This window comes from Citrus sinensis, chromosome 8, assembly GCF_022201045.2.
Source record: "Citrus sinensis cultivar Valencia sweet orange chromosome 8, DVS_A1.0, whole genome shotgun sequence".
Classification (NCBI taxonomy): domain Eukaryota; kingdom Viridiplantae; phylum Streptophyta; class Magnoliopsida; order Sapindales; family Rutaceae; genus Citrus; species Citrus sinensis.
In genome coordinates, this window is record NC_068563.1 from 28,461,651 (window position 1) to 28,485,426 (window position 23,776).

The 23,776-nt window shown below is 33.8% G+C and overlaps 3 protein-coding genes and 1 non-coding gene across 4 annotated transcripts; 2 read left to right on the top strand and 2 right to left on the bottom strand.

Moving 5' to 3' along the window:
• Positions 1-2,504: 2,504 nt before the first annotated feature.
• LOC102617807 (exocyst complex component EXO70H1) lies at positions 2,505-4,907 on the bottom strand. The gene has a single exon (XM_052432825.1). The coding sequence runs from the start codon at positions 4,699-4,701 to the stop codon at positions 2,764-2,766; it is 1,938 nt and encodes a 645-aa protein (XP_052288785.1). The 5' UTR covers positions 4,702-4,907; the 3' UTR covers positions 2,505-2,763.
• Positions 4,908-13,260: 8,353 nt separating this feature from the next.
• Positions 13,261-13,334, top strand: TRNAR-UCG (transfer RNA arginine (anticodon UCG)). Its single transcript has one exon. It is a non-coding gene; the product is annotated as a tRNA-Arg (tRNA).
• Positions 13,335-14,143: 809 nt separating this feature from the next.
• LOC102618082 (60S ribosomal protein L35-like) lies at positions 14,144-15,959 on the bottom strand. Its single transcript, XM_006488179.3, has 4 exons — positions 15,805-15,959; positions 15,555-15,690; positions 15,279-15,435; positions 14,144-14,411 (listed from the first exon to the last, which is right to left on the bottom strand). Exons 1-4 carry the CDS (start codon positions 15,806-15,808, stop codon positions 14,337-14,339), a joined length of 372 nt encoding a protein of 123 aa, XP_006488242.1. The 5' UTR covers positions 15,809-15,959; the 3' UTR covers positions 14,144-14,336.
• A 5,480-nt stretch (positions 15,960-21,439) lies between these two features.
• On the top strand, positions 21,440-22,884 carry LOC102618369 (protein SODIUM POTASSIUM ROOT DEFECTIVE 2). The gene is made up of 3 exons (XM_006488180.4): positions 21,440-22,004; positions 22,137-22,212; positions 22,508-22,884. Exons 1-3 carry the CDS (start codon positions 21,534-21,536, stop codon positions 22,690-22,692), a joined length of 732 nt encoding a protein of 243 aa, XP_006488243.1. The 5' UTR covers positions 21,440-21,533; the 3' UTR covers positions 22,693-22,884.
• Positions 22,885-23,776: the final 892 nt, after the last annotated feature.

Sequence of the window (23,776 nt, forward strand, 5' to 3'; positions counted from 1 at the left end):
ACCTATTTTCATCAACAACAAGTTCACCACCACCTATCTTCTTGGCCATCAATCCATTACCTGCACCATCATATGATGAGTTTTATTATTGGATTTTTGTTAAATTTTATAAACAAGTGGTGGATTTTGCTGTTGTTGATGATATTATTGGTTTTTGATTTCTATGTGATAATCTAAGATTTCGTTTAATTTCAATTTGGGATTTGATTAGATCGGGTTAATATTTCATTTAAATTATCAATCAATTTAAAAAAATGAGAGATGAGGAGTTAATCTATTGAGATGTTGAGAGATAAGAAAAAATATATTTCTTTTTAATTATTTTTTATTTTTCAATGAGGATAATTATGAAATGGAGTATATTAATTAAAAAAAAAGGGGTTAGTGGAATAAATTGAAAGGGCCAAACGGTTAAATATCACTACTGAGCCCGTAAATCAAACGGGCCTATAAACTTGACCGGCCCTTTCTGTGTCTGCAATCAGACAGGCCTTTGAATTTGATCAGCCCTTTTGGTGCCTGCATTAGTTAATGAAACTCATTTCATTGTCATTTATCAGGTTTAACTTTTATCTGCGTGGCAATAGGGGAAAAAAAAAACACTAGAGTTTCGCTTACAAGTGACAATTTATAGGGAAAAAAAAATCAGATAATGACATTGGTGGGTTGAGAGTTGACCACGAAGTGAAAAAAAAAACACAGTAGCAACTTCGACAGACCAACTGTCGTGGAAATTTTATGGTTTTTGAATTTGATTTCATACGGTAACATATTGTATAATTTGTATTCGTATCAGATTTGAATGGTGGTGTCGCGAACTGTTGTCATCCTTATTTCAATCCACAAACAAAATAAACTCGCTTTTTTATTTATAAACCACAAAAGGAAGAAAATAGGTGGTTCCCATACAAAATTTGTGGTGCTGCAGCGTTTACAGCCCATGAGAATTGAGAGATGCACGAGCATCGCACCATTCACGGAGAGAAAAAACTTTTCTTCTTTGTCTTATATTAGGAAGACGGAAGTAGCCAAGTAGGTGAGCCGAACTGCCGGCCCAGCCAAGACAAGTTAATTGACTGATTTTTTTTAAAAAAAATTAGCAGACTTTTTAATTATTAAATTTCAAACCAAAACCCCGAATGTTAGGAGATAATTAAGTTTAAGAACAATTTAAGTCATTTATAATCTACAATGTGTGGTTGGTAAACAAGGATCAATTTTTTAACAAAGGTAAGAAATGTATTACCAAATATTCAATTTGATTCCACAACATGTAGTTTTGTTCAAATAACAGATTTTAGCCAATTAAAAGGATCTTCTTAAAATCTATAGATCATTTCAGTTTCATTAGTAATGAGGGTTCGAGATATCACGCATTGATCAAATAAAGAGAGATTCAACAATTAAAAGAAAGATATTTTTCCTTTATTTAAAACGGAAAAAGAAGAGATAGAATTCAACATATTCCCTGATAAGTATCGTTCTGAATATCCCTGAGTGTCTCGGCTTTTCATGAAATGTGAAAGGCAAATGAATAAACACTTCTTTCTGAATAAATCAAAATTTTTTTGGAGAATCCTAAAAGATCCATTTATTATTTTTTCTTTAACAAATGGTCAGAACTTCATATGAGTTCGAATCCTATTGAGAGGTCCGTTGGAGATTAGAAATTGTTAAAGAATGATGAGGATGTTTCTTTTGTTCGATTGGGAAAATATCGATCTTAGCCTATTAGACTTTAGTTTACTTCATTATGTAAATTTGAAGAATTTAACTTCCTTCATGAACAGGCGTATATGATTCTTGCATTTCTTTCTTATTAGATAACAGGGTTTCATAGCTTCATCAAATAATTGTGCCATTTCTTTCTAATCATTTGCCTTTTTTTTTTTTTTTAATATGAAATTGATTTATTGAATATAGAGTATTGATAAACATCTCACATTTTGTTCTAAATAATGTGTTATCGATTGAGTGATGAGTAATACTTTAAATAATTTAAGTAAATTAATTACATTATTTCATCAATTAATTGATGAATGTCATATTACTTAAAAGAGACTTTTGAAATAAAAAATTTGAGATATAGCATCTCCACTTATTTATTTGAAGAGCCCAATAACATGAAACTATTCAATTAAAAAAAATATGTTAGAACCATTCTTAGGCATGATCAAATTCGGTCGGTTATGTCCCATCTGAACAAAAATGACCGCCCCTAGGCTAGGAGTAGGATGGATGCCAAGCTTTCGATCCTTTACACGCCATGGAGATGAAGACTAAGTATTCTTACACGGCATTTATCTTAAAAACAAAAATATTCACAGAATGAAACATTTCTCTCGTCTTCACTTTTCTTTCCATTGCTTAAAATTTATCGTTCTTCCTTCAAATTCTCTAATCATGTATAATTTAGACAAATTATTTATTGATAGATATTATCCCTGAGAGACAGTGTTACTTGTTGTGCACAAATGCATTTCAAAAAAATCAAAACAAAGATCAAAACGAACTCTCCACTCTCCAGTTTGAATTGAAAAATCAAAGAATTTTTGCTACACGTGTCACTGTACAAATGTCAAATCCTCTTTCGGAAAAATAAAAAAGTCAAATCTCTTTGGTCTGTAGACTCTGTACGCATACACTTCCATAAACGTGTCGAATTTATGTGGTTCTCATTCAAAATTTGTAGAATCTTTCTTTCCCTATTTGCACAAAAGGCCGGAAGAGGAGCTTGAATTGCCCCAAGCATGAATAATCTTTTCAAGGACTCCGCCCGCCGTGGCTGGAATACGGCGACGTTGAATGAGACGAAACACTACCTGATCCATTTGTCCTAGAATACGGCGCCGTTGAATGAGACGAAACACTCCCGGACCCAATGGTTCCATGAAATAAATCGGACAAGTGATTACCCAGATCATCAGGGGCAAATCTGACCAAAGGCTCATTCCCTGTACTCGGATCCCTCAACACCCTGACTCGATATTTCTCGTAAAAATCTCGATAAACCGGCGCGATCCTCTTCGCCAGCGATATTTTAATCTCGTCCCTTAGCTTCGGGTCGGATACGATCCACGAACTGTGTCTCTTACACGTGTCTTCAAAGGACAAATTAAATCTTCGGAAACAGTTTCTCACTTGTGGGATTGGGATCTCAGCCGTTGGATTCTCAGGCAGTGACGCAAACACTTTGTCCCATCCCATGCGCTCGTAATTCGCTGCGTATTGCCTCACCTTTGCCTCGTGCTTGACAATCCATTCCTCGCCGAGGAGAAATTTTAAATTCGATGAGCGAACCTTTACGACGACGTATTGGAGGTTGTTTGCTAAGAACAAGTAAGACTGCGCCACTTCCTTGTACAGCTCCGCCTTGCCGTCGAGTTTGCACAGGACAACGAGGATTAGCCACGCCAGCCGTACTGCTATCGGCGAGGAAATGCTGTCGCTCGACTCTGGACTGCCGAAGTAAGCTTCTGGTAGCGGAGAATTGCTCGTTAACGGCCACTCGGCGTCTATTTCGGCAAGTGATCCGGAATAGTCGGCGAGGAAAGCGATGTAATTCATTACGTAGCGAGTTAACGGGTGGACCCCGCCGCCGGGAACCGGCGTCTTCGAGGTATCTTTATGAATCGCAGCTTCGAAATCGGCTAGCATCGTACGGACGGCCTCGCCTAGCCTGATCAAGGAATTAGCAGCTTGAGATCGGACGGCGGAGGTTGATTCAAAGCTGAAAATGGATGCAATGTCAGGCGAGAGATCAGAAATTGCTTCGTAGAGGTCCAAGGTACGGAACATTTTCTCCGGAGTTTTCTTGCACTTGGCGACATTTTCGGGGAAAACAAGCAGATCCAAAGCTCCCTCTTTAACAATCTGCGAGAAGCAGGAGACTCTGATGGAAGCGGAAGACGGACCCGAGAACACGGTGTCGCACAAAATCCTCTCGCCGGCAAACACCGTCTTAACGGCGGTTCTAACGGCTCGTAACCAGTTCTTGATCTTAATCTCAAGGACGTCCCAGTCCATTTTCTGAATGACGTTGAAATTCAATCTCTCAACGCCTAAATGATACAAGGCTTCATCGACAACAGACTTTCTGATAATCTTGTAAATCCTGGCACACTCCTTCCCGTAGCCGGCCGATATCATGCAGTCGGCGATGGCTTTTAAATCAGCCATGGCGGCAGTAGAAACACGCTCCATTTCGGAAATGGCGTCGTCAGAGATTCTGGACTCGGTTTCGCTGACCTCGTAATCTTCAAGATCAGAGAAGCTCGCTCTGGAGGCCCTGGAAGAGGAGACGGAGACAGACTCATGGTCGAGATACTCTCCGTTGATCTTCAGCATCTGATAAAACTCTCTTTCGAGTCTTTTCATGGCGGTTTGCATTAGGGTTTGGGCGAGGACGAGCTTGTCAGAAGTAGAGTGATGGGTGATGAAATAGTGCATGGCGGTCTGCAAGTCGTAGACGGCTTTGAGGTAGTCCTTGGCGTCTTGGCGGTTGTCGGAGGAGAAGAGAGAAGAGATGCTGCATGATTGAGAGGTATCGTCCCATTTGGTGATGAGAGAGCGGGCAATTTGGATGTTCTCGTCCATTAAAGAATCGGAGAATGTGACCCGTTGAGGCGACGATGAAGGTGTGCCCGCCGTCGGAGATGTGGATGGTTTGAAGAATATGGTTCTCATTCCCTTTCTCGGCATCTGTAATGTAAATGTATGACGATGATTATTGTAGCTTAATCACACGGGTAGAAACAGGAAAAAGTAAGTTTGTGTTCGTGTTCGAGGATATATGATATGGTGAACTGAATCGAGAAAAAATTGAGAGAGATTGTAAAATGTTGTTGTTGGACTTTGGGAGTCTCTTGAGAGAGTCGAGAGGGTGAAGGTGGGTTATTTATAAACGAAAATGCTAGACATAACGGGAGAGTTGTGCTTTATGGAAGCCACGCCCGGTTAATAGTTTTGACTTTGTCTCATTAGTCTACGCGGTGTTATCAATCATCGGTTTAACACTCTCGTTTTCTTGATGGCTTCGTCCTTCAAAAAGCGCATGGCTGAAAATTAAATCACAATCTTTGTCTTTTTAATGATAGATTGTTACTGTTTGTTTTTAATTAGTGGATTGTATAATTAATTGCCTTTGTGCTTGTACATATGCAGTGACGTTGACAAAAGGTTACGCGGCCGGGCTTATTGAAAGTTTGAAACTCTATGAGAGTAATAATGATGTTATCAAGAGAGGAAAAAAAAAATGAATTAAATATTATAATTCGGCCGGGTTTCTCGAAACTCTAGATACATAGACTTATACAATAATTTAAAATTATTCTTTTTGAAATTAGTTTGAAAATATACTCCACAAATAATATTATGAAAAGGTCAATTCTAGAAAGAATCCCCAGTAAGTAAGAGTATGAATTAAGAACCTTCGTATGAGAGAGATTGTTGAATACTTCTGTTGTTGTATTGTATCCACTTAATATATGCATAACGTGTGTGCATGAATTAAGTTAATTATCAATTATATAATAATTTTTTAAAAATAAATACATATATATCATATATGGATTAAATAGGTATAATACAATAGAAGTACTTTAGAATTTCTCGGTCAATAATGTTGAGAAAATTGACCCATCATTAACCAAGAAGTCGAATGGTTGGACTACAATGAATTTTGTAAAAATCAATAAATTAATTAGTTTGATATTAAATATATGCTTCAAAATCATATTATCAGAGAAACATTAATCTTTAATATATTTACTTTTTCTTTGCACCCAAATCATTTATTATTATTATTATTATTATTTTCCTTCTAACATTAATATTAATTATCATGATAAAAGTCAACAAATTCTTAAGAATGTTGGGGATATGATATATCTTTCCACCGTTACTTTGAGTACTTAATGCAAAAAAACCTTAAAGACTGACTGCAAAAGAAAAGTTCTAACGCGGTTAGCTCATCGTTTTTTCTACTTTCCCTTAACATATAACCCGATCAACCAAAACTGTGAGCTCGCTTATATAGCTTCTTGTTAATTTGACACATCTCAAGTTTTATTTGTAATTTTAAATAATCAAAATGAATTGAAAATTCATAGTCAATTGTGGCCAACATAATAACCCAGAATAAAGTAGGAAACTCTACATATACACAATAGGAAACTCTCTCTCTCTCTCTCTCTCTCTCTCTCTCTCTATATATATATATATATATAGCGCAGTTAATTGACTTCTATATAGTAATGCAGACAAGAAGTACTATTAGACCCATTCCTCAAACGAATCGTATACTACTCGTTCTGATCACTTCCTGAAACTGGCTGAAAGTTATTACTAAATATTTAAAATTAAAAGTATAAAAACAAGATCAATATGTAATTGTAGATATTCTAATTTATATTTGATAGCTTATATTATTTAATTGATTAGCGTGTTATGAATCTTTGATCGGATATAAGAAATAAAATATTGACTAATTTATAAGCGGAAAACTAAAAAAACAATAAGAATATACAAGTCTCGAGGCACGTATACTCAACTTCAAATTAGATAAATTCTCATTATAGAGGTTTCATCAAATATTTTTTTCGTGTATTTTTCTTGAACGTATTTTCAAAAGTATAAAATTACATTAAATAATTGACTCTTCGTTTATAACTGTGACTTGCACCGTTAAATCATGCCTTGTTTGAGGATTTGTGATATCAAACTAATTACATATATTGAGTTTGCTTTAAACAGGCAATTTCATGGAAAATATTCTCAAAAGAAAACTCGATCTTTTATTTTATTCTTGATATTAAGGGCTTGAGTCTATCTGTGTGTGTGAGAGTAAATTTTCATTCTTTTTTTGAAAGTGAGTTTTTTGAATTGGACTTCAACTTTGATATATCGAGGCAGGTCTCAGCAAACATTTAGTTACATTCGAAGTTCTAGTAGATCTTATTTTAATGTATTTATGTTGTATGAATTATATAATATAATATTAAAAAAATGGAGAAAACACTGCTAATCTAACTGAAATATAAAAGTTAATTTGGATAATGAGATGTCTTTTCAATTTATATTCTTAATGTTTAACTTATTTAATCATGTATTAGTAGATTTCATCATCTTCTTGTTATTGCTTGTCTCCTAGCAGAAAGAGTGATAGAAATGCATAAATTGTCCGCTAGAATTGAAATGCTGTCATATTTTAGTGCACATCTACCAAATTTTAGGAGATTGTTAGCTAAGTTCATTATAATTAAACTTGCAACTGACATTAATTAATATTGATCACTTAATGTTATCTTAATGAATCGAGATTATAAAATGCTGCATTGGTGCCTATAATTGAGTTGATTAGGTCAATATATACAAAGTAAATACGCTAAGCCATATCATCTCTTTTCTAATCAATGTGGAATAACTCAAACTGCAAAACATATTGTTTATTAGCAACCAATTTAATTTATTCTTTTAACTCGGTGAGTTTTATATATTCCCAGAAAGAAGCGCGGCCCTCATACGGCATTTGTTAGAGTAGTTTATATAATAAGGTCAGAAATGCAATATAGTTAATTTGGCCAATCATATTCAGCTTTTGAAATTCTTCACAAGTTGCTTTGTCGTCGGGGTTTTCGGAGGCTGACTCAAAAGTCTCTTATTTTATATTATAAGTTAAGCACTATATTTAATTAAAAATTAGGCCTTGATGAGCTTCCTTATTGGACGAAGAATCCTATATTAGTTTAATCAGGCTTCTGCCGGCTGGCCAATCAATATTGGTGGATTGCGTGAACCAAAAAAAAATTGAACCACTTAATGCTGACGTCTTCAGTTGATGAATATATAGTTGAGTGCTAACATTTTGAACGAAATAACATAAAATTTCGTAGGTGCGAACATCTACATTAAGTTTGTTTAATTGTCGGCCCAAATGCATTGATTATGCAATTCTTTGTCGGTGCGAGTCAAAATACATGTTGAGTTGTGTCCTACATTAGCTAGTAAAGAGAAGATATTTGGATTTATAAGGTGGTAGGTCACTCCACCTAAAAAATTAGTCTTTTGGGTTGGATACCTAGACTTCTCCTGAAAACAGAAGTTAGTTTGCACATCAAGTGTACGGACACGTAACAAGTGATGATGCAGATTAGTATTACTAGCTAGCAATGACTCTTATTAAGCCGAACTTTTTTAGACAACGTTGGTATTTCGTGGAAGAAAAGAATTATACATTTACATGTATACGATGCAAGGACGTTGCGCCTCCAACGGTCGTTGTCACTTGTGTTCTTATTACACAAAGAGTCGCCGCGTACCGCGTGTATGGGTAATCGTCGCCGCTATTGATCTTTAATTAAAGTTGAAAATGCAATCGACGTTTCATTTGTGTTGTTGTTCTCATTCAATCAATTTCAACGCCCCAAAAAAGAAAAAAAGAAAAAGAAAAAGAACTTCTCGGCTAATACCGAATCAAAACGCACCAAACGATTGACAACAACGGAGTTGAAATTTTGTGCAGTCTCCAAATCTTTATGTGACGCGCGCGACTTGCCTCGCCGGCCAAAATCATCGCATCTTGAACGTCACAATAGGTACAATTGGACATTGTTGTATGGATCTTGCCTTGTTGTTGTATTGAGGCAATTTGCTTTATCTAGCTATGGCTATTTTGAGGTCATTAAATCCTGAATGACACGGATTCTCGTTTTTCAATGCCTTGCATGCATTCACGTCGCGCTCAATTACAGTTGTTAACAGTAGTAACAGACAAGGGTGCTTCGATGAGACTCGTCGATACTCGGTCTTGTAGAAATGTTTGCTAATAGGGTTAGTAGCGTAACGCGAGACACTCTTCATTTTATACAAAGTTTCTGTTTCCCATTTGGCATGTGATTAATTTCTAATAGGGTTAGTAGCTGTGGACCTCCATTATGTGACTATGGAACAATACCTTTTTCTATTAAATGAAAGAGAACTTTTTTTTTATATAAAAAAAAAATCAAATAAATCTACACCTTTATCTTTCTGTCAACTTTATTTTTTTCATTTTCTTTGATAAACATATATGCTCGGTATTTTCCCTTTTAAAAGATAGAATAGAATCAAAGACCACTATTTTATAAACTGAGAAAGAAAAAAAAAAAACATGAAAGGAAATAACATTACATTTATTTTGTGTTCGTAAGGAATCATATTCTTATTTATTTTATTTGCGCCACTAATAATTTTGGAGATACCTTTTTTTTTGTTGATACTGATATTACAATCAGATTATTACTGTAATTAATTTACACGAAATCTTATGAAATACTTCTTAGATTTTTATCCTTACTATTAATTAATTTATAATTATGTACCTGTAAGATTATTATTAGTCAAATTGTGTTGTGAGTTCCATAACCCCATCAATAATAATTTGACACGTGTGCAATCCCGATCGCCACTCTTAGTTTATAGACCTTTTTGCCTGAGTGTGAACATAACTTTTGGATTACCATTAATGCATGACAGTATAAATTCAATTTTTTTTTAATGAATCATTTTTAAAAAATAAATGAACCTATCTCTCTCTCTCTCTCTCTCTCTCTCTCTCTCCCCCCCCCCCCCCGCCTTTTCTTCCATTGCTTTGGTCAATATACTCGGTATTCATTTTCATACGAGATATATAAAATCAATATGTACACTCTTTTATTCCCCGTTATTTGTAGAAATGAAAAATAAAAAGACCATTTATCACATTTATGAAAGGACGAGAAATGTGGATCCATTAACTAACCGTGTACTAACCAATTGTGGTCAAATATAGTTTTATGAGCTCCCTTAATTTATTGCCACAGATTTTTGGGTTACAAAATTTTGACCCAACGTATGAAAAGACTAAACTGCCTTTTACCTTATTGCAAGTTGTTTAATTTAGTCTCTTCATATATTTCGTCAAAATTTTTAACCCAATTTTTTTTTTTAAAGTAATAGTATTGTTTTTTTTTTCCAATTTTTTTATTTAATAAGATCATTGGACCACTTGTAGAGGAGCTTTAATTAGAGAAGAAAAAAATAACTTTTCTTTCACAAGCTTTATTAAATTTATATTGGGTAGAAAATGATTATAATATAGAAATAATATTAATTAACAAGGTCGGTATCATCGGTCTTGTAATTGCTAGAGGATACGTCAATATTGGTGGACATAATTTTTGTTATGTTATTAGCTAGCTGTAATACAATTTACACAAATGAATTCGTTTTTGCTTCCTTTTTTTAAAAAAATTTATTTTTTCCTTTTTTTTTTTAATTTATATAATGATTGTCATGGTGCCTCTTAGTGGCTGAAGCAGCAGGTAGCTCGCTAGAATCGTCTTTTATATGTATTGGACAAGTTCTCTATTCGGAATAATAATAAAATTCATTAACAGAATTCTCTATTCGCCTTATATATATATATATTTGTTCTGTTGTTACCCAAGTTACCCTATCAAAATCGAATTGGGTAAGATTACATATCTTAATGTCGCAATCAAATATAAAGGAAGCACCAGGCTGATATTGAAGAATGATTAAAGTTTCTTTGACCATCTATAGTTATCAACCTTGTGAAGAAAAAGCAAGTGATTCTTTTCATGCATGAACTTGCCCCAGTCACTCAATCTTTGAGGAATCTGGCACTTTTTCTTCATGGCCATTGAACTTCCATAATCCATGACGTTAATTTGTCTCATATCACATGTGGCTACTCAGTAGTTTCTACAGAAAGCACATAGCTGACGTAGTTTTGGAAATTGATATGGAAATATCATTCGGAATTCGGGTAATTAAATATGAAGTTTATTATCTCTTGGCAGCGATCGGCCGATGTAGTTATGTTATGCACACTCCAAATATTACTCTCAGAATATATCCAACTAATTAAATACCTCAACGCGGCAACTACATCACTTTATTTTATTCTTTTATCAATGCCTACGAGAACTATTAGTCTTTTAATCCAGTGACTCATTCCACTTCTCAAACATGCCGAAATTATTATTATTATTATTATTATCATCTTCTTCTTCTTCATTTGATCGACACACATGTACAAATTGACTAATTTATAATTAGTATAATTAAGTTTAAAGCCACAAAATATGTGACCATTAAGCCACATGCATTCAACTTCAATTAAATGAAATCCATCATATATTTATATGATCTTAATCGAATATATTCTCACATACGTATTTGAATGCTAAGATATTGCGATTACAATGAGATTTGCTATATTATTGAATCAAATTAAGTATTGATACGCTATGTGCTGTCTCATTGATGAATTGGAAAGTTTTGCTTGTCGTTTACGGTTGGATTTATTTGATTAACTAATTAATCAAAGGACGGGCCAACATTGGGCGAAACACCACGTACATATGGGCATTTGACAATTAAAAAATTCACAATTCCCTTACTTTTTCTAATAATTTTTCATTTAATTTTTTAATTAATTAAAATTAAAGATATTTATATCCTTAAAATCAAACAACTACAAGGGTAAAACGACAAGGTCAGCAAAAAAGTAAATTTCTTCTTTTATTTGTTTTGAACTTGCCGTAAACACAAATAAACGGCAAGTTCAAAATCCAAAATTCTTACATTCAAGCAAGAGAAGCAGCACAACCAGTTGGCACCCACAAAAAAAAAAAAAATTAAAAAAAAAAACAATAAATTTCTTCTTTAATGATTTATCCCCTTTAACTAGTTAAAGTTTAACATTTTGCTTCCATATTTTACATGTTATTTTTAGACTCAAGTGTACAGAGTTTGCTTCTATAATATATGCCCATAAGTTACAAGATGCTGAAGAAATAAGGAATGTATAATTTTCATTATTGTTACTCAATCATGACCTATTTTTCTTTTATGTGAACACAACTTTTGGACCGGCATTGATGAATGACACTCAGCATAGGATTCTTTCTTTCTTTCTTTCTTTCTTTTAATGAAAGTATCCTTCATAAATAATAAATCCATCTTCTTCTTTTTCGTCCCTTTTCTTTTGTCAATGCAGTCGTTATGAAAATCTTTTATCTTTCTAGAGAAAAAGTTTGAAAAGGTAAATTCATCACATTTATACAACTATACAAGTACGAGAACTCGATCCACGAACCCAATTATGGCGTACTTGCAAATTATGTCAAATACAGTTGATGAGCTGCCTTAAATTACTGCCACTCAACCACTGGTTTTCTTTGAATTAATGAGACCGCTACTTAGACCTCTTCTAGAGAAGATTTAATCAAAGAATACATTCAATTTTCCTTTCACGCGCTTTATATAAAGTATTATTGGGTATAAATTAAGGTTACAAAATAACATTAACAAAGTCAATTTGGTCTTGTAATTATTAGAGTATCGGACAAGATTGGTGGTGGGTATAATAATATTGAGTACGTAACAGTTAGTTAGTTCAATCATACGAATGTACAGTTATAAAAATGAATTTCGTTTTTTGCTTTCATCTTCTGTGCTGCATGCGATACAACTACTATCTTCGTGTCACTAATTAGTGGGCATAAGAGTCAAGTTCGATCTCATTCTCATGTGTCGTCAAGAATCAATACAAAAATTTGTTAATCGACAACTGTCATTTCCAATATTATGTTGTTGAATCATCACAAGCTTTCAAAAAAACAGGAGGCAAGTGGTCATTCCTCGTTAAAAATGATTAAAAGTTTTGCGTCACAGTTAAAAGCATCGTATCATTTGAGAAAAAACAAGCGAAGTTTTTCCAAAACCATGCATCAATACTGCCCTGGTCACTCAGTATTTGGAAGAATCGGTCCGGTGCTTTTTGTTCATGGCCAACTGGTCATATATACCAGCTTCCATAATCAATGACGTTACTTTAATCTTAATATGACTTCAAAAAGTGAGTTTGTTGTGGCCTTTGTGGTGGGTGACCGACATTGTCAGAAGCACAAGTACTTGAAATTTTAAACAAAAGTGCCGTGCAATTGACGTATGTTTTTCCAAAAAAAAAAATGGTGGCCGAGATTTTCCAGTTCTGTGGGTTCTAAATCAAATTAGTCTTGTGTGCATAAACAACAAACTCACCGCGGTAGATTTTTGGTCTCTCACATTTTTAATCATCCGTGTCTGCCTGCCATTCAAATTGTGGTCTTAATTAAGAAGCTACATGCGATGACCTTGAAATTATGGCCTTTATAGATCATTGGATGAGAAAGCAATACCATCACCAGTTCTGTGAAACAACAACAGCAAAGTGACCGCATAGCGCAGTGGATTAGCGCGTTTGACTTCGGATCAAAAGGTCGTGGGTTCGACTCCCACTGTGGTCGATGCCTTTTTCGTTTACGCTTACGCATGCTATTGGGGCATCGGGGGGATACACATACGAAAATGATAATGACCTACTGAAAAAGTGGGTACTGCACTCCTCACCCTCAAGTCTGATTCAGTTTGCATTTTTTACAAGTGTGATTAAATTCTTGCTGCTTGGTTTCGGGCCATGGATTCAGAAATAGAACGAAAGAAATTTGATGTGCTTAACTCCTCTTAAGAATTGCGATTTCATTCAACAAAACACAAGGGAAGTGAATGGCTCACCACACTGAAATCTCACTCTCAGTGTTTTCCGGGTGATACAATCGAAAGATGATAGGCAACAACTATTAAATATGATTGTTGGAGCAAGTTTCGTCGGTTACCAGTAACAAGAGCTGAAAATTTCTCACGTAAAGCAACCTATATAATTTGATCAAATATAGACACCAAATGAAGGACCATGTTAAGTTACATTATGAATCCAGGTTGAACACACAGCAAACGCATGTACGTCGTACGCAAAACTAATTTATGGATCGTTCCATATCGTTGCCCCATATGAGGCCTCTAATGAGCTTCCAAAGCAATTAATTGAGTTGCTTGCTTTGAATACTAAGTGCAGAGTAAGTAATCCGCCCAATCAATTGACAAGCTGAAATATCAATTGGTTAGCAACTTAGCATGATTATTAATCGCATTTTGGCGTCAGCAGGTAGCACACAAATGTTAACGACATTTCTTTATGGCTTTATGCAGAAGGTAACAAGATGGGGTTTCATGACATGCTGAGCAAGGATGGAACAGAAAACCGCTTGAACCATGCTTTGATGAAATGAGACCAAACCTTCAAGTATATAGAATTAAAACCTGAATACTCTCATCGAAGTCCAAAATCCATACTAGTAACACAAATGGAAGATAAGAAAAACTAAACTTAAAATTCAACAGAACAAAAAAATCTTTGATAGCATTTGACAAGTTTAACATCATTGTCTCCTTCCCAATTCAATTTGATCTTACACCTTAATGGCGTATTTCCTCATTGGAAAGTACATTTCCCTCTTCTTCTCACGTTCAGTCTTCAAAGATGCCTATACAAAACAAAACGAAAAAGGGGAATTAATCATAAGTTAAGAGAACAACAAGAAATATGCATAAAAAAGTAAGCAGAACAATAACCATCAAAAGAGAACACGTCAATGCCAATTGTTCAATGTGTTCTATTCCCTTAAAACCGAATTCTTCACATTATATCAAATAACATATAATGAAAGTAGGCAGCATTAACATAGTCCATTGAGTCCAAAAATGTAGAACACTAACAAGTTCAACCAAAATAATAAACCAAGGCAAAAACAAGCTGTTCATCTTAGATAACATTAACAATTCTGCCTCTTCTTCCCAACATCCACATTGCGTCCCCTGTTTCTTCCCCCATTGAGATTTGAACTTATGTTCTTCAACCAATCCTGCCTTCCAGCACTTCAGCCCAAGGACTTAACCATTTAAATATGACAGATACAGATTTCAATGTTAACTTTTTGCCATAGATCTTAAATTTGGTTCAGAAATAATTGATACAGTATATGTTCTTACATTTCAATATTTAAAAACTCAACTAAAAAAAATAATAGACAACCAAATCTCAATTCTCGAAGCCATGCAGCAAAATCAGTAGTAAAATTTTCAATACAATGCTTAAAAAGTTGCCATCTTATCAAATATATAAGCAGAAAGCAAGAACAAACTAAACTGCTACAAACATAAACTGTTAATACAAGAAATTCTTTTCACTCACATTTTCAACGACATTGTAAATATCAAACAGGGAATCCCAAGTCATGCATCACACAAAACCATAATACAATCCAGAACAAAATGCCCAAATATTAAACATAACTAAAATATAACAAAATCCCAGAACAGGAAATCATTGCAAAGAACCAAATAGTAATTACCTGATGCTTGGTGAGGCGCCTTCGGATAGCTCTGGTCTTCTTGGGACGAAGATCAAGTGGCAAAAACTTCTTGTTCTTGTATGCTTCTCTCAAAGCCGCCTTCTGCTTCTGCGATATCACAGTCAACACTTGGGCAATCGATAGCCTCACCACTTTACTGCAAATGCATCACATATCCCAAACCCATTAAGAAAAACCCCATTTGCTTTAATAAAATAACAAAATTTTATACATTTAAATATATGTATAGCATACGAAGAGATTAAAAAGAATTACATTTTGGAAAGCTTATTGGGCGCGCCACCGGTGACTTTGGCGACCCGCAGAAGAGCGAGCTCCGCCTTCAGATCTTTCAACTGGCTCAATAAATCCGTCTTGGATTTGGTCCGCAGTTCATGAACCTTGACTCTTGCTAATTCGGTTTACAAGGAGGAAAAAAAAGGAAGAAAAAAATTAGATAAAGATGAAAAATTTGAAATGCAATACAATACTGTTATACAGTTAATTTTTTAAATTAATTTCTTACCCATGGCTGCTGGTTATTCGACTCTTTCTGTCAGTGTGTGAAGAAGAAGAAGACTTATGTCATCGAAACCCTAGCCCAGTTGTGTGCGGTTTTTAAGTTAGTTTTGCAAAACCCTAGTTTGAGGCACACGAGTGTTGCTCACGTGTGCAATAAATAAGTCTTGGTTGCTTATTGTTGTGAACTAGCCCAGTCAGATCAGATTGATTGGGGGGCAACTTTGGGCCAGCCTTTTGATCTAGAGTGGAGCTATTGGCACCCTTTAGAACTCTTATCAAACCCTTTTCTTAATAAATTTTAGATTTTAACCTTAATTTGATGTATTTTATATAAAATTTAATTAAACCCACCCATCTTCCTCAATAATATCGTCAACAATCAGGGTTGTTGTTTATGACCCAAATATAGAATTTCAATTACAAACTATTCATTAACTAGTATCAAACGGATTCTTCAAAGGAACCATTTTCAATAAAAGACAGAGACTAATGTAAAAAAAAAAAAAACTCCAAAAACATACAATTGTTTGTGAGAGGAAAAAAAAGATCTTACTCTTATTTAAAGCATAAAATATAGACCTAATAAGTGTGAAATGAAATCACTCTAAAACTGAATTTGATCAATTTAAGTATTGTACTTACAATGTTGAATAGTACGAAAGCACAATCATTAAAAATTTAAAATGAAACAAAAATTTCACGTTGACCGTGGTAGAGTTTTATAAAAAGAGAAATGAGGTTTACTGGGGTTTGTTGAGAAAAATAATTAGAAAGTGATTTCATGGAATTAAATAAAAGCGATGTGTAAAAAGTATTTCATGAGGACATTGGAGGGGTGCCAATAGTTCAAGTCTTGGATCTAACTCTTCTACCAGTTTGTTCAATGGGCTATATGTATGGGGCTTGATAGTGTGGTGGGCTATTTTAGTTAAATGTGCTTGGTTGGTAACTTTTGTTCAAGCCTTCATTGATGTAGTGTAAGCAAATCCTTTGTGTGGGTAAAGTAAGAAAAACCAAATACATATTAGGAATAGTGATACGCTTATGGTTGGCTGGAATAGAAAATAACTATTATGTGTTTGATAATTGTTGATATATCAGCCACGACATATACACTTAAAAATTCTCTACAAGCTGTTGCCTTTTAGAATAGAAGATAGACTTGATATGAAAATTAGAAACATGGATTTTAATAAGAGTTTGATAGTTGGACAAATTTTAATCATTTGAAATTGGACTTGAGTGCTAATAACAATGTAAGTGATATATCACATTATGTTATAAAAAATTGTTAGTGTTAAGTGATTACTTATTTTATCATTTCATTGACATATGATGAATTTTACGAGGACAACATTAATGTAATATCAAAATATAAACTTTATATCATAACTTTAACATTAACTGATCTTATAAATTAATAATTTGTCAATGGTCATGGTTGTTTTCTTTCTTGTATTGACAAATTATGTACTTAGTTTTGATGGAAAATAAATGATCTATTATTTCTGTTTTCGACTCTTAATGCGTCTGCATTTGCAAAAAAAGCACCATAACAGGATTTTGGTAGTGACTCTTTGGTATCAGAAGGACAAACAGACGTATCGTTCAGTACAACTTTCACTATACCAAAAAGAAAAGAAACATGGCAAATTGGAATCATACACATTGAATGTTCTTTACTCTATAGCAAGAAAAGCAAAAGGGTTCAATCCACTACTGCAAATTAACCTTTCGGCTCCGCTTGTCTCCGCGATGTATGCTTCCTCCTTAATTTGTATCATTTGGTTGTAATTGAGTGCCATCTTATATCATCCAAGAGTGTACTAAATTCATTGTCTAGCTAGAATCCCAAAGATTTCATATGCATATATCTCTTGCGGATAAATCCAACATTGACATGCCTTTTTTTATTTCTCTTTTTACTTTTATACAACATGGATATATTGGAGAATCTGAGGCATACTGTAGCTTTTAACTTGTTAATGAAATTAGTAGTTGGCAAGTACATATAAATAGCTGTTAAATGAAAACGGTTCAAAAATAAATTCCAAGTTCAATAATTACAAAACATATTGAAAGTTTATGATCAATTACTAGCCCGTGTAAATTAGCTGAACGCAGAGAAATCCTTTCGAAGACTGATGCCTAGATTCATAGGAACTCTCAATGTATTGCACTACCCATATTACATTTTCTCTGGCAAGTATTAAGTGTATATTAATTTTTTCTTTTTACAATTAGTTAAAGATATACATAACAAAAATCTAGTGAGATATGCAATACGTCTAAATATCTAATTAAGAATTTTCCTTCCTGGAAAAGCTCACTAAAGAAAGTAACACGAAAAATCTTAACTACATTATCGTTAAAAAGAAATAAAAATCTGGCTGGTCAGTATGGTGAAAGCATATATCTAGCAAACTATTCATCAGATTATTAAGTAGAAAACAGATCAAAAGAAAAGTAGGTAACTAAATTCTTTTGCTGTGTGACTGTGGGACAAAATCGCAACAAGGACGCCGGGGAACGTGTAGAGACTTGAAAAAGATATTTAAAGAAGATGAAGAGAGAATTAGAAACTAAATAAACAAAGGAAAAGTTACCAAAAGAAAAGAGCAAAAGAGAAATTAGAATGAGTGAAAAACCCCACATCTTTAAACGCGTGATTATAAAACAAATGGCTTGATTCAGACTTCACCCACCCGACCATCAGAGATATTATCATATTATATACAAGAACCAGAGAATTGGATAAAGCCGTAAAATAGAAGGGATCATGGATAATAATAAAGAAGCATCAGGAAAAATGAAAGGAAAAAAGAGACCATACATGGGATATAATAAAAGTATATAACTATACGTAAATGGATAAATTAGCAGAAATGTCTGTCATATTTATTCTTACATGAATACTAGGCTTAAGCTTATGATACTGATAAACAAGGTAAGATTACTAGCTCAACAAAATTAACACGTTTCACATCAATCATCCTTTCTCTTACCGACATCTCTACCATTAAAATGTAAATATGAAGTATGTGACTGCACAATGATAATTCTTCATAAGAAATATGATTAGAATATTCATAATCTATTGAAGCATTGAACAGTTGAATTTGACCTTAAAAAACAAAAACAACAACGAATTTGTAATCTTGTGGGGTTGATAGATCGAATGTGTCAGAAAGGGGGGCCTTTCCATCGAACAATCAACGGCAATTAAAGGGTTTAGTTAGTTAAATCAATCGTGGATGTGCTTATGCTTCCTAGAACACACAGACAATTAATCCATGTTTCATGTGATCAAGTTGATATTAAAAAGTTAAATGTTAATCAGTGGGCAATCGATGATGATTTGTACTTTGTGGCTTTAAATTTCAACACCCATTCAAAATGTTAGGACCCATCTGATGGATCACACCTCAACCATTTTCTAGGTATAATCATTACACCCATTTGTTTGAAGATCATCCATTGCAATAAAGTCGACATTATTAATATGAAATGTTAAAAAGAAAAATTAGTCCAGTAAAAAGGAGATTAATTATTTGGAGCTAGCAGGTAAGTAATGGCAAAAATCATCATTATGCAATCTTGTCTACTTTTCGCATATCAATTAAAAACAATATTCAATTCATAGTCTTTTTATCTCTATCTTGTTGATTGAATCTCATATCCTTCTTTTGACAAGATCACAAGAAGATTTAAGTTTTTTTCTTGCCAGCTTCATAGGATAATGCATGAATATTACTTTCAAATCAAAGAAACAGTAGTATCAGCTTAGTTGTGATATATCCATTCCACAGGGACCTGATCTGGTCGCTATATATATATATAGGGTAATTTTAGAAGTAAAGAATATATTTATGGATGCTGACAGATTGAACTGCTAAAATATTTATCAAACAATAAAAGAAATTTTGAGTTTTGAACCCAACTTGTTTGTATGAAAAAATATTATGTTAACGGATTCAATTGATAAAATATTTTATCAAATGATAAAAAGAGATTTTGAGTTTTGAACTTGCTTGATATATGTGCAAAAAAAAAAAAAATATTTTTGTTAATGCAATGCCTAAAAGAACATGCAAATGACCTATAATTTGCGTATATTGTAACTAATAAAATATTAAAATCCAAGGTACCTAATAATTGAGTTTACTACTGTTTATTTACATGTGCACCGGCCTTGGATCATCTTTATTTTGTCTTATAATGCACGATTATTTTCGGAAAATTGTTGTCTTTATATTGGATTAAATATAGCAGACAAGACCATTACTAGCTCTTGACTGTTCTTTGTCTTGTATATAATCGAAATCCCGGAATTTTGGTTCAATTTTTCAACAAGAAAACAACTTTCTCCATACCTAATTCATTTGTGATGTTAGATTAAAGTTTGTAGTCATATATGCTTTTAACTCAAAAAGCCAAAAATATAAGTTTTTTTAACGAAATTATCAATGTCTTATCATAAATTGTTTAGAGGAAGATGACAATCAAATTAAACAAGAAAATAAATGTATATAGCGGGCCTCTTAGTTAACCAATATATGCCTATAAGCCGAGTAACTTCCGGAATATATAGGAGTATAAATGTATGATCTGCGATTATGCTTGTGCTCCGCCGATCCCATCTTTATTATACTCATGAGTATTCAAATCAGAGGGAATTATTATTATATTAAGGAAAGATTATAGGCTACTTTCTAATTACCATAATATAGTACATTCATGACCGTTTACAGTTTAATTACAAGACCTCATCTTATATACACTTTCAGAATAATATGCATCAGAGCCTAAGGGAGTGAGAAGTGAGAGCAGGCACTTTCATAAGAAAAAGCAGTTCTTGGAGGCACTTCTGGGTTTGCAAGGTTTGATATTTCTGAGCCACTAGTTGTATTTTAAACTAAGCCGAGAATTTAGGCTGCCCCATAATAAAATTGGTATATTAGAAATTTAATAGATTTTTAATTGTAAAAATAAGTTGATAATTATAAAAAAAAAATTAGACCGTTGATGGAGATTAACATAAATTTAGGAATCTATTGAAACTAACTTAAATTAGTTTTATTGCGGCACAACTTAAATTTATATACCCTACTACTACTTTGGGTAGTTGACTTCACTTAGTATGTAAACAAATAAACCTATATTTCAATAGTGTAAGTATGTAATAAATCATTGATTTAATATAACTTCATTTGCAATTTTGCATGATACTATAGAAAGAGAGTCCATGATTAGGAAATTATAGATTTCGAGATACTACAGCTATAGATATTAGGCGAAATACTACACTAAAATCCACAAATATAGCTAATTTATATACTTATGAACGCTTATTAACATAATTATGTCTTAATTATGAGCGAATAGCTACTTTCCCAACCTGGTCCCAGTGGTAGTAGTATTATTAATTCATTCGTGTCACAGAAATGTTTAATTAATTATATGAACTTGTTAACCCCACAATTAATTTTTAAAAATAAAGTTAAATAAAAGTTAATGACAACTTTGAAGGTCCACAATCCAGATTAATCACACATCATACATGGTGTATAATTATTCAAAAACTTCTAGTGGGTCCTCTCCTCCTAGCTAGCTTTTTGCTGCTTTAAATGCAGATTAGTTGGCCTCATTAGCAAGATCTTTCAGCATTACTACTCCTCCTTGTTAATTTTTCTTAAGCCAAAAGCAGCTTCATATTTTCATAAACTATTCAATATGAAACGGATGGATCTTTTATGTGCTTCTCCAGCATCAACAGCCATTTGCTCAAGCATAGACCACCGTTCGATGGTCCGTCACAATGGCCATAGACCCATTGATCATCATCATCATCGCCATAACCGTAAACCTTATGCACCTTGCTCATCACAATTGCCCATTATCCCAAAGCCTTACAGTATTAGTAATCATGATCATCATCAAAAGAGTAGTAGAAAAATTTCCGCTAAGCAAACTGATCATTTACGCCGAAAAAGCTCAGCTGACATAACTGATCTCAATGGAGATAGCTCTTATGGTTCCTCTAGATACCTTCTAAGTGACAAACCCTTCACTGATTGGAAGTCAGAATCCGATCATCATGCCACGGCATTGGTTCGTTCTCAAAGTGCAAAGCCTAAGCTTGTAACCTCATCAAATGACTCTCCTTCTTTAAAGTCCTCTTCCACTAATAAGTCGCGTGACAAGGTTTGTGTCATGTCCTAGTAATTTCTTTGTCCTCCAAATTAATTTCTCTCATTTATTAGTTTTATATCTTTTTGAGTTTAAGGGTCTTGCTCCCCCCCCCCCCCCCCCCCCCCTTTCTGTCTGTTTTGGCAGGTTGTAGTTTTGAGGGTGTCAATCCACTGCAAGGGCTGTGAAGGAAAAGTGAGAAAGCATATCTCAAAAATGGAAGGTGAGTTCTACAAGAAAACAATATTTTGTAAGGAGTTTGTCCTTTTAATTTTTGTAATTAAAAGAAAAAGGGCTCAAAAGTTTTAATGTTAATGAGATATAACGATAACGGAAGGATTAACTGGTAAAAGTATATTGAAAATTTTAGGGGAAAATTGACAATCTTCCATTGGAATCCTTTTCAGCAAAGCATATTTGAACAATGACTCGCTATATTTTATTGTACGTAAAGCATTCATATTTCACAATTTAATCAAGGATTGGGTTTAATTAATTTTGCATAATTTTATGTATAGGAGTGACATCATTCAGTATAGATTTGGCGACAAAGAAGGTGACGATCATCGGAGACGTGACCCCATCAGGGGTGCTAGCAAGTGTGTCTAGTGTTAAGAAGGCACAGTTTTGGCCATCTTCAACATCAACATCTTCATCGCTATCTTCACCACTCGTTGATATGACCAGTTACCGACAAAACTAGGGTTTCTTAATTTCTTTAATTAATAAGCTAGTTTTTGAAGCACCTGCAGAGAGAGTGTGCCGTTGTGTTGTTGTATTATGCTTAAAGATGCTTAAACAACTAATTAATCATGGACTGTCTGATATGTCATTGTTGTTTATGTAAATGTAAACTGTTTTTAATGGAATTGGAATCTCAAATATCTGTTGTTTATTGCTTAAAGTAAAAGATGTATTTTGGAATCATCGTCATCATCATCGTATTTCTTGGAGCAAACAACGATCATGTGTCTTTATAAATATTCTTTCCATTTGATTATACTTAAACTCCTGCAAAATAAGCTGGCATCTCTGAATTCCCTTACTGCTTCCCGTGTGACGCCAACCTGCTTGTGGGGGCGTAAGAGGAATTTGCACTGTCACCCACTATTCATTAATATGCATTCATGGCCGATAAATATACAGATCTGTGACTGTAAATCAACATTAATTATATTGCCTAAAATCTGCATTAATTTAAAATTGCCAAGAATAATCTATATTCCAAGTTAATTAATCCCCCAGTATATTAGATGAGTAATTGGAATTCCATGTTTTAGCGATGATGACAAACCGTGGCAACGTGCATGCGGTGTTAATGGTCGGCACTCAAGTACTCGGGATTCAAATTTGTGTTGATTCTGAAAGGAAATGGGACAGAGACGACATCCACGACTTTTTCTTTTCATTATTTTTCGTAAGGTCACTATATATGGTGGGTGGTTTAATTTGTTCTTTTCGTAAGGTCAGAAATTTCGGAATCCTCTTTTTTATTTAATTCATAAGAATTTGGAGATCATCATATCCTCACATATACTAGTGAATATGTACACAAGTCAGTTATACTAAGTGTACAATCAATGGCCATTAGTAGTCCACTCCAAATTGATTAAAAATGACCCCTTAAAGCATACAGCGATTGTTGTTGGATCTAAGGTAAATTAAGCTTAGCATAGTCTCTAAAGTTACGGGCAATTACGTACTAAAACAAGTTCTTGAATCTTTGGTGGTGATTCCTTTTTCGTTGTGTGCAAATATGCCTTCCCCACAATGAACCAAATGATGAC

Bases quoted from the DNA above. Each gene is read 5' to 3' on its own strand.
- LOC102618369 (XM_006488180.4), top strand. From the start codon at position 21,534: ATGAAACGGATGGATCTTTTATGTGCTTCTCCAGCATCAACAGCCATT. The intron at 22,005-22,136 runs GTTTGTGTCATG...CTGTTTTGGCAG, and splicing joins CTAATAAGTCGCGTGACAAG to GTTGTAGTTTTGAGGGTGTC. The intron at 22,213-22,507 runs GTGAGTTCTACA...TTTTATGTATAG, and splicing joins GCATATCTCAAAAATGGAAG to GAGTGACATCATTCAGTATA.
- LOC102617807 (XM_052432825.1), bottom strand. From the start codon at position 4,701: ATGCCGAGAAAGGGAATGAGAACCATATTCTTCAAACCATCCACATCT.
- LOC102618082 (XM_006488179.3), bottom strand. The intron at 15,436-15,554 runs GTAATTCTTTTT...ATGCATTTGCAG, and splicing joins CCCAATAAGCTTTCCAAAAT to TAAAGTGGTGAGGCTATCGA. The intron at 14,412-15,278 runs GTAATTACTATT...TGTTTTGTATAG, and splicing joins GGCGCCTCACCAAGCATCAG to GCATCTTTGAAGACTGAACG.